Below are 11,457 nucleotides of genomic sequence, written 5' to 3'. Positions count from 1 at the left end.
GAATTTTATGCGATGTTAAAACGTTTGTTAAGAATCATAATGTTATGCAATCTGTGCAACCTGTTCATCTATGTACCTCAACATTCATCAGTCCCTGATGTCTTTGAGGTGAATCTTTCCGTAGAGTATAGAATGGATCGTTTTTTGTGTGTGTAATATTGGATACAACTAAGGTTTGCCGTAAAGGGTTAGGGTTAAGCCCAAGTCTTATTATTGCCGGTAGAGCCCCGGTCCATCCCGGTTTGCTAACACCGGCTTACCGGCGAGAACCGGAATGATTCGTAGAATTATTTTAACGCGGTCACACCATTTCCCGGTGCCATCCCGGTTGAAGCCGGTCAACAACCCGGCAGAGTCCCGGTCAACCCCGGACTAGCTACGGTCTATCCCGGTTTAACCCCGGCAGAGCCTCGGTTGTCGCCGGTAATGCCCCGATGGAGCCCTGGTGAAAGCCGCAAGCGTCCCGGCAGAGCCCCAGTATACCGTTACTCCGCCGGCACTCATCGGGGCTATACTGGCATCAGACGCCGGTAGAGCTACGGCAACGCCCCGATTTAACCCCGGTCGTCGCCGGTAATGCCCCGGCGGAGCCCCGGTGAAAGCCGGTTGCGTCCCAGCAGAACGCCGATTTACCGATGTACCGTAGCTATACCGGAACTTTGCCGGCATTCATCCGGGCACCACCCGGCGACAACCGGGCGTTGCCGTACCTCTGTCGGAGTCTGTGTGGGCCCCGGTTGTTCTCGGTGCCGTCCCGGTTGTCACCGGTGCAGCGCCGGTCGTTGCCGGTCCTTCCCGGTGACTCCCGGTTCGAGGTATAAACATTTTAATACTTTCCCGGTGGAGCCCCCGTTGTCCCCGGTTCATCTCGGTCGTCCCCGGTGGAGCCCCGGTTTATCCCGGCAGAGCCCCGGTTCATCCCGGTAGATCCCGGATCACGCACCGGGGCCCCACCGGCATCATAGTGAGATTGGGCGTTAAAGGTTAGATCCGGTTGGATCTGTTGTCACAACTTATTTTGTACCCAAAATAGACACGACCAAATCTTTCATCCACATCTTTTCTCTGTTTATGGATTTTCTCTCTTACTGTCTATATTTGAGGCGCTTGCCAACATTTCAATAAACGGAATAAACAATGATTGTTACCCCCCCCCCCCCCCCTCCCAAAAAAATAAAATAATAATAGTTAAATAAAAAATAGTTAGATGTTCGCCGTGTTGCAACTTATCGACCGAACAAACATATGACAATTGTGAGGTGCTTACGTACGTTCTCAATAAGCAATAAATCAATCCTAAAATTAATTGCAATCAAATAATTCATCTCAATAATCTTGACTCCGTTCCAGCCCCCTGTTACTGCAAATGTAAGGTCAAAGTTTATTAGTTACAAACATACCATAGAGACTTAATATATATCTGCACACGACTGAACTGGGTTTCGTTAAGACGTATGTCCTGATAGAACATGTTACGTTTTCGATACACGTTTAACTTCCTGTTCCTGATTAGATATCGAAGGTACGTCGAAATCGAAAGTACGTTGATGCCTGGACAAAAAAACAGTTTAAAGTAAATCGATGATTAAAAACAACTTTATTGAGTTAACAGATAATAATTGCTTTTTGAAAAAACTGGATATTCTTATTGTAGGTAGAACAATATAAATATTTCATTTAAAACACATTGATATCTGATATTCACACAATAACAACCTTACCTATATTCCTACATTCCTAATTATTGTCATGTATGCTAAATATATCGTGTACGTTGGCTAAAGTTTTTTTTTTCGACAGGATAAGTACATAGCTAGATTATAAATGATATAATTAATAAAGAAATGTAGATTAAAAGAAAATGAGATCCAAAGCAGGGGCGGATCCAGGATTTCGGGGGGGGGGGGGTAATGAAAGATTTGCATGGGATCCAGGGGGCCGCTAAGGCCTCTGGTGGGTGCAGGGCAAAGCCCTACTAGGGGTCCAGGTGGGCGAAGTTCTCAGGAAGCTCCACGATGTTAGTAATTTTGAAGGCTTTGACAACCACTTCTCGAGCATGTCACGCCTTATGTTACATTATATTGTCAAAAAAGTGCATAGTTTATATGTAATACGGATGGATATAGCCGGAAAAATGCTATAAAGAAGAAACGCTAACGGTTATCAGGCTAGTGGCGAATACAGCAGGAAGGGGGAGGGCATGAAAGTAGAATCGCAAAGTTCGACTTGAAAAACCGGGCGACAGAGAGTCTACAGTTAAAACATTTAGCGATTGTCTGTGATAAGTGGGAAATGTTGTGTACGAAATTGAGTTTAAATAAGTGATTTAGATCTAGTTAAGTGTGAACTATCAAATGAATTGACTGTACTATGGCGATTTTAGAGGGGGGGGGGGGGGGGGGGGGTCGTGCGCCGCGTCTATACGCTTCTAAAAAATGGATTTATAAGTCTCACAAATTGCATATATTATTCAGACATATACCAAAGTCCCTCTCTTAACATAGAAAAGTTCCTCATCGACCTCTTTTCTTTTTTTCAGTTTGATTTTAAAATCGGCAATATAAAATGTCTAAACGACTGGTTGTGGCAGCGATAGACTTCGGTACTACTTATTCAGGTTACGCCTACTCTTTCCTTGACGAATTCAAACGAGACCCCTTAAAGGTAGTATGCCCATCTATATAGAATACTCATTGCCAAAACTTGCATTTCATAACGATTCTTTCTTACTTAAATGCGCTCATTACTTAAATAATATGTTCAACTAAAATTATGATTGAATATTATCAAGCGAAATTTTTAATAAGGATTCAGGCGTGTTCAATTATTAATTTCAGATCTATGCCAACAATGATTGGAACGATGGAAGCGGAATGATTTCTCCCAAGGCGCCGACCGTGGTATTGTTTGACCAAAGGGGCACATTCCATTCTTTTGGTTATGACGTATGTGTATTACTCATATACAAACCCATTCTATTTCTGAGGCAATTAATATAGCTAACCACAACTGCTAGCGTTAACTCATGTTTATGGACTCTAAGCATGGATGCATATGTTTATTTCATGATTTATGTGTTATTGTGTATTTATTGATAGTTTTTGCAATTGGGTAGTGATCTTTGGTAAACGATATGTAATGACCGGAAGTTTACTCCTTTTATAATTTAGTGTATTACGGACGATATTTTGCTACTAATTTAAAGATTCGATATTTTGTCGCCAATAAAGATAGCATTGACATTTATATAGATTTGAGGAAAACCGAGTTTGAATTTTGTCGAAATGTTTTAATATAGGCGGAAACCAAGTACAACGAACTTGCAGGCACAGACGATCATGATGGATGGAAATACTTCCGACGGTTTAAGATGGAACTTTATAAAAAGGTTGACGATTGATTAATCTAAAGACGAATTACCTGACCATTACTCTTCTTAAAATGAACTCACAGTATTAAGAGTAGAGTAGTTAAAAGAAAATAAAAATACAAAAACAGCGATGTATGACTTCTACTTAGAAATATGTATTCATCTTGCTTAAGCTTAACAAATTGAACATTTACACACGGTTTCTGTTGTGAGAACGGTTCATGATTTCTATATCTGTTGGTCGCTTATCCTGATGCTTCCCCAGCATTACTTTGGTGTAGCGAAAAATAGTTTGATCTTTATATTCTCCCTATTTACTATGTTCACTCTGGTAGGCAACAGGTATTTCTCAGGAGAATCTGGCCTGATATGTTTTCGAGCGTTGCATTCACTCTATTTTGTAGTTCGGGACTGCCGGTGGTCTTTTCCATCTCTTACTCAGTCAATAGTCAGTTTGTTGGACTTTGCAGCCGTCATTTAGGACATGGAGCCATATTATAGATGGAGCCTCACTTTTTAGTGATTTATAGTTTCTTGTTTTTATCTATGTATTTGTTGTTTCCAATTCATTCTTAACTTTGGCCGGCAAAGTGAACAGTGTAGCTGATGACTACTTGTTGTTGGGTGCTCGTAGCTTATATGGTGCCAAAAGCCTTAAACATGTGAATTCATTCTTAACTTTGGCCGGCAAAGTGAACAGTGTAGCTGATGTCTACTTGTTGTTGGGTGTTCGTAGCTTATATGGTGTCAAAAGCCTTAAACATGTGGCCGTTGATGTATTCTCTTCTATGTAAAAGAGAACCAGGTCCTCTGTTTGGTATTCTTAGGTAGTTCTGATATCATGACGTTAATGAAGATGTTTTATTTTATGCTTTCCGGTGGTTTATAGAGAAATATCAGTGAAATAAAACTGGTATTCCACTGTTTTAAACAGTGAAAAATAACAGTGAAAAATATCGATATTTGTCACTGTTTTACTGTGAAATGACGTCATTTTTTCAACGAAATGACGTCATGAATCCAGCGAAAGTATCCAGTTTAACTCATTTACAATGTAAATAAACGATGAAAAAAGCATAAAATAAAAAGAAAATTTGTTGGATTCGATGGAATATCGATTTTGTTTCACTCGAGATCATAGAAAATATATATTTTCACTCGTGGCTGCGCCACTCGTGAAAATATTGTTTTCTATGATCACTCGTGAAATAAAATCGATATTCCACCGAATCCAACAAATATCCTCTCTATATATAGCGGACAGAAACATTGAGGTTGAAATTAAGGGTATTTATTCATTTGGGTAGAATTTTAGTGAAATATATGTTTCCTGTAGTTATTAGATCTATTTAGCAAACAAAATCCTTTATGATAACACTATTTAATACATAAGACTATATTATCAAGCTAAAAATATTAGATCCGTTGTGTCCTTTTTTATGCGTTGTTATTTTTATAAGTTGAATATTTCTATTTAAAAAGTTTGCATCTAAAATATATGTTTGTACTTCATGTGTCTTATCCACTTAAATAAGAGTCCTCTTTTTCAGACAATAAGAAAAAACACAAAAATAAATGATGCTCAGGATAACGCAAAGGCGGCCATTGACGTTTTTGCCTCGGCAATTGGTTTTCTCAAGGACCATCTGTTGGACCGTTTGCATAAAAGGGACTTTGGGTTCAGAGACACGGACATTGACTGGGTTCTCACTGTACCGGCAATCTGGGACGATGCAGCGAAACAGTTTATGACCATGGCTGCAGGAAAGGTCAATAATAATTCTTACGAAAGGTTTTCATAGATAAACATTATACGTTTTTAGAACCTTTAAACAGTGAATGTTAATGCAAATATATATATTTGCTGTAATTTAATTCGAAAAGCATTTATTGTTTCTATTGAAACTGACTTAAATGTGACTTTGGTTTCGTCATTTACTAGGGTTATTGAATTTCTAACTGATTCCAGGCCGGAATTCCGGAGGATCAGCTTTTCTTAGCATACGAGCCAGAAGCTGCGGCTATATACTGTAAAGAATCCTTCACGACAATTGCTCGAGAGCAAAAGAAGTCCGCTGAACTGATTCCATTTAAAACAGGGGACCAATTTATGGTTATTGACTGTGGAGGTAAAATAAAAACATAAGCTTTGATAAAAAAAATCATTTTCAAATCCTTATTCCTGCATCCAGAGCTCCAGATAAGGATTTAGTCAAAAGAGTATATTACCCCATGATATTATTGTTAAAGCGTATTTTACTCCTGTGTTTCATCCATAAAGGATACTTGGGAATATTGAGGGGTATTTTCTATTTACACAGATAACTGATATATTACATGGCGTGTTTAATCTTGAAATATTATTATTGGTTATTTATATAAATAGATGCAAAGGAAAGAAGTTAAAATAATGATATGAACAGACTTTCTTTAAAATATTTTAATCGATTAAAAATACGTGCCAAGATTTTTATTGCGTAATGTAACGTACCTGGCTGATTTTTAATGCGTTTTTTTTTAAATTTTCGATGCGTAAATACGCAGATACGCATCTTATCTGGAGCTCTGCCTGCATCAAAGGTTTTAGTTGCCTTGGTAGCAATTATCGGTTACAATGGGAATGCACAAATCGTTCCTTTTAACATTACAGGTGGAACGGTGGATATTACTGCACACGAAGTACTGAAAGACGGGACACTAAAATCACTCTCTTCACCGTCGGGTGGACCGTGGGGAGGAACAGTTGTTGATAAGCATTTCCAAATTTTCATTGAAAATATTGTTGAAAAAGACATTTACAAACAATTCTCGAAGGAGTGTGCAACTGACAAGCTGGATCTGGATAGGATGATAGAATTAAAAAAGCGATCTATGAAGCCGGCGAATGAAAAGGTAAATCTTAAGTTCCCGAATGAACTATTTACCTTTTATGAAGAAAAGAAAAAGAAAAAAGTAGAAGACACGTTGCCAATTGGGCCGTATAAAGGCAAAGTTACCAAGAAACGCGATAGAATCATTGTTGAAAGTAGCATCATGTTGGATATGTTCAATGAATCTAAAAACCAAACATTAGCACATGTTGAAGGGCTTCTTAGAAAATGGGAACTGAGAGGCGTGAAAAAACTTTTGCTCGTTGGTGGCTTTGCCGAGTCACATGTTCTCCAAGAAGCCTTTCGTAGCAAATTCGGTTCAGCGTACGAAGTGATGGTACCCCAACAACCTGACTTAGCGATTGTCAAGGGTAGATATTTTTTTATCAACAAATTAAACACAAAATACCCATGTACATGGATTTTTATTTGTGGTATGCTCCATGTAAGAAACATTTAGGTTAGTTTTGAACGCCGCGTAAATAAACAATATAATTCTTCAAAAAATAATAGTATCTCAAGAAATCACTCGTAATGTGTTTTCATATATTGTTATGATTCACTTATGTATATTTATTTAATTATTTTTGTCCGTTTTAATTAAATATTTTCGTGCATTCATATGTGCACATATTTATTTTCTCTGACAATTTAGATAATTGTGCATATTGTTAATGTGTTGTAATATTGCAAGCAATGATTCAGACCTTAAATCACCTAATGAAGTGCATCTGATGCATTTGATATATAATTTCAATTTAAGAGCTTAATAGTTATCAAACAAGTGCTTGTAGTTGTTAATAGGTTCACGCCGTCTAATTGAATGTAAAACCATGCTTAGTTACTTATGGTTCGATTTGTAAAAGGTGCTGTGATATACGGACATCAACCACATTCGATCTGTTCTAGAAAGTCACCGTATACTTACGGTAAGTGTATCGTTTAATAGTTTCTTTTTAAAACGTATACAACTATAGATTATTTGCCGTTATTTTGGTTGTTGCTTTTAAAATTACTCTGACCTTCATTAATTTACGTGTAATGTCAATATTTACTAAATTACTGTACATGATTTATTTAGGAATCAGCACTTGCCTTTAAAATCACCCTGACCTTCATTTATTTACGTGTAATTTCAACGTTTACTAAATTACTGTTCATGATGTATTCAGGAATCAGCACGTCGATAAGATTTGATCCTATGAAGCATGCACCGATGCATAAATCTATCGGCGGGCGTGGGGAGGAAAAGTGTGAGGATATATTTAAACCATTTGTTAAACGAGGGGAAAGTCTGGAGCAAGGACACAAAACCCCCGAGCAGTCGTTCACAGCGCCGAATCCGGGTGATCATCAGGTAACCGTGGAAATATACCGATCTGATAAAGATATTCCTCCGATATATGTCACGGAATGCACGAAAGTGGGTGACCTTGTACTGAAGTTGACCAATGTTGATCCAAACGAAAAAGCTTTAATCGTTGTTCAGATGTCCTTTGGCGGAACTGAAGTTTCGGTGGAAGCAAAAGAAAGCGGAAGACGCGGACAAAAGGTTTCCGCTCGGTTTGATTGGTTGAAATAACTGTACAATCATACTAGTTCACGTATATTAAAGGAACCGTCAACCAAATTGACAAAAAAAAGACAAGTTTTAAAATACCGTATTTTTTTACAATTATTAGTTTATACTGATTAAAATATCACAACCGGTATATTGAAAAAAATGTTCATATTTTCAGTATATTCGGTTATAAAATTTCGCGATGTGAAATCGAAAGTACATCGCGAAAGTAGGTGACATAACGATATACACACTATAAATAACGCAAGTAGATTGATCATTTTATATATTAAATATATACAATTCACTACGCATGCACTATTTGCATTCCTGGGTTTACCACGTGACGACGATGATCAATCTGCTTGCGTTATTTACAATTGATTGGTAGTTACCTGGTACACATACCCAGTAAAATTTTATTACCGAATACATGTATACTGAAAATATATAAACTTAACAACTTTTACAAGTAATGTAATATACAAGTCGTGATATTTTAATCAATATAAACTAATAATTGTAAAAAAATACGGTATTTTAGAACTTTTCTTTTTTTTGTCAATCTGGTTGACGGTCCCTTTAATACATTTATGTTAAGTGATTTAGCTTACCTGAGCTCGAAGTGCTCAATGTTAGCTCATGTGATAATCCGGCGACCGTCGTCGAGCGGTACAAATCTTGGTTAATCTTAATTAGAATGTTTATTTTGTCAAAATGTACGTCGAAACCCTAAGTCACCAGGTCAATCTTAGAAAAACATTGTTTCCGCTATAGAGGCTACATTTATGTCTCAATCTTGATGAAACTAGGTCGTAATAATTATTTTGAAAATATACAGGCTGAATTCGAATATGGGTCACGTACGTCCGAAAACAATGTCACCAGCTCAAAACTCAGAAGAACCTTATTACCACTGTAAAGGCCACATATATGGCTCAATCTTCATAAAACACGGTCAAAATGGTTATTTGAAAATTAGCCAAGCCGAGTTAGAATCAGTGTAATGTGCGTATAAAATAGGCCACAAAGTGAAATCCTAGAAAAACGTAGTGCCCTATGTATAGACCCCATTTATTACTCAATCTTGATGAAACTTGGCCGATATGTATACATTGACATTTTCTATGTTGAGTTTGAATTATTGTCACGTGCGTCCAAACGATGGGTAACCATGATAAATGTTAGAAAAACATTGTTGCCACTCAAGATTAATTATGACTCAACCAAGATGAAACGCGGTCATAATGTTTATCTATACAATATCTAAGCGGATTTGGAAAAGGTCTTAAATATCTAGGTCACCAGGACATTTATCAAAACGCCAGTAACGAATATTGTCTTCGATTTGTCTATCGTTGGTTCAATTGTCGAATAAATATTTATTTACAAACTACATTATGCGTGTTTGCAGGTTGTATTGCTTGAGAGGCTGACCCGGGTTAGGGTAGGGGTGTCACACTGAGACTTCCGAAATGTGACCCATTTTTATACCGGAACTCTGATAAAGTAGACCCATTTTGATACAAGATTTTTGAAAAAGCAGACCGATTTGTATACGATACCATTGAGAAAGTAGACTCATTTCAATACAAAAAATATGAACGTTTTGGTTTTTCAAAAAAGCATAGCTTTATTTACAAAATCTAGAATTCGATTTAGCATTTTTAAACTTTTTGGTACGGATTCTTTCAAATCTATATGCATTTATATACAAGCAAATTTCTGATTTAAATACCCATATCTATACTAAGATGCTCAAAACCATACCCATATCTATAACTTTAGTCGACCACCCCCCCATATTTTTGGCACACCCCTATATACCCGTATATAGGAAGTTACCCCCCTTCCCTCCCCCCGGGGAGGCTGATCAATTTGGAAATTGTGTGCCAACTACATATGCTTCTCATCGTTTTTGGTGTGTACCTTATCGAACTTATCGACGTTATCTTTTAACTTATGTCATTTTTGGACAAAACATATTTTCTGTTTTCATTTATATTTTAATTGAAAATTTGTAAAAATTCGCATCGATGTATTTTGTGTTGTTAAGAATGCATTAACTTGAGTTATTACTGTTTTTCGATACACGTAGGTCAAATTATAGCTTTAAATGCACGCGGTATGTTACGTCCTATTGTTTACTTCATACTATCAATGTACATATTTGTTTTCACTGTTCGTTGTTCTTGAGTTATTGCCACAAATAGAACCGTTTTCTCTATGTGCCATTGATTTAACTTACTAGAAATAGAATTAAAGTATTTTTTGTAAACCGTATTCTCTCTGACACGCTAAAAATATAATATCATGTCAAGTCTGAAATGGAACTGCTAATCTTTCAATATCCTCCAGTAATGGTTGTCTTTGTCGAAATTATAAATAAATGTGATAATGCTTTCATGTATACTTAAATTTTTTTTAGGAAACTTTTGTACGTTTTACTTATCACTTTGTATACAGTTATATAAAATTATTGATTTAGATAAATGTTCAGTTGTGATAATAATTTCTCTGTGATATATTATTTTACCATTTCATGTATTTTTATACTTACCAGTAATTATTTGTAGTACATTGTTTTCTTGTATAAATAATATTGCGATAACATCTGATGGTTTAAGTCGGGAGTCTATTGATAATATGATATTATCATTTACAAACGTTTCTCGCGACATATCCGATCCATTATTTCCCTACTGGGTGTTTTTGCATAAATGAATGTTTCTTTAACAATAAGACCTGATTCGATCAAGATTTCATGATTCCCATTCATTGTAAATGGATGTTCAAAGATTGTTTAATGCTGTTATAACGAATGTGAACAGATTACTAGAATGTGAAATTGAAAGAAATAAGAGATTCAGAAGAATTTGAAGAAAACAAAAATGAAGTGATTATGATATAAAATGAACAGCAATATGAACTTGCGGAAATGTACTCGGGAGAGAATTTTGGAAGAAAAGTAAGTCAAAGTCAAGTAAAGCTCATATTATCTCATGGACTTTATTCGATAAATATTTTTTATATCATTAGGTCAAACAGTGTTGGTGCTACTAATATGGATTGGGACGACTTTTAATACACTTTTAATGATTTTAATGAATCTAACGATGTTTATCTTGGATTCGATGAAGAGATTATTGATGCCATCGGGTCATTAAAACGAGTTTAACCTTATGAAAGTGACAATTTCTAAAACAAATACGTCATCGAATCAAATGCGATTTCATCATCGAATGTGTGTGATTTGTACCCGTTTGATTGTCTTTATTTGTAAAAAATGTATACCCCGGTAGGTGTTTTGAAAAAAACAACACAGCATAGATTCAGATAACCCAACGAAAAGTGGACCTACAATTGCCATGCAATACAAAGTGTTTATTATTTGAACTCAGTTTTGTATTAAATTATACGTGAAGTTACCATTTAAACAAAGAAATAAAAGGTAAAACTGTAATTGTCAAGGCTACGATTTAAGACCGAAAACTGTGCGTCAGCATTTTGTATGATTTGTTGGATATATGTTAAGTCTTTTAGAAGGACTTAAAGTCTATTTTAAGTTTTATTAAGTCTAAATAACTTGAAAAATACACCAAAAGTTATATCGCCTAGATACACAATCGACATACGTATCATTAATAACAGTCTTG

The 11,457-nt window shown here is 36.2% G+C and overlaps 1 protein-coding gene across 4 annotated transcripts; it reads left to right on the top strand.

Moving 5' to 3' along the window:
* The first annotated feature begins 1,477 nt into the window (after positions 1–1,477).
* Positions 1,478–11,264, top strand: LOC127855403 (heat shock 70 kDa protein 12B-like). 4 transcript variants are annotated; one of them, XM_052390934.1, is made up of 9 exons: positions 1,478–1,539; positions 2,540–2,664; positions 2,838–2,945; positions 3,299–3,388; positions 4,921–5,139; positions 5,340–5,499; positions 6,021–6,611; positions 7,107–7,169; positions 7,413–11,264. In XM_052390934.1, exons 2-9 carry the CDS (start codon positions 2,566–2,568, stop codon positions 7,820–7,822), a joined length of 1,740 nt encoding a protein of 579 aa, XP_052246894.1. In that variant the 5' UTR covers positions 1,478–1,539; positions 2,540–2,565; the 3' UTR covers positions 7,823–11,264. The 4 variants fall into 4 exon arrangements, with proteins under 4 accessions (XP_052246894.1, XP_052246895.1, XP_052246892.1 ...); XM_052390935.1 differs by having other exon boundaries at positions 1,492–1,522; XM_052390932.1 differs by having other exon boundaries at positions 1,527–1,650.
* Positions 11,265–11,457: the final 193 nt, after the last annotated feature.

Source organism: Dreissena polymorpha, chromosome 13 (assembly GCF_020536995.1).
Source record: "Dreissena polymorpha isolate Duluth1 chromosome 13, UMN_Dpol_1.0, whole genome shotgun sequence".
Taxonomy (NCBI): domain Eukaryota; kingdom Metazoa; phylum Mollusca; class Bivalvia; order Myida; family Dreissenidae; genus Dreissena; species Dreissena polymorpha.
The sequence above is the reverse complement of the archived record's forward strand: the minus strand, read 5'-3'. Positions and strand labels throughout refer to the sequence as shown.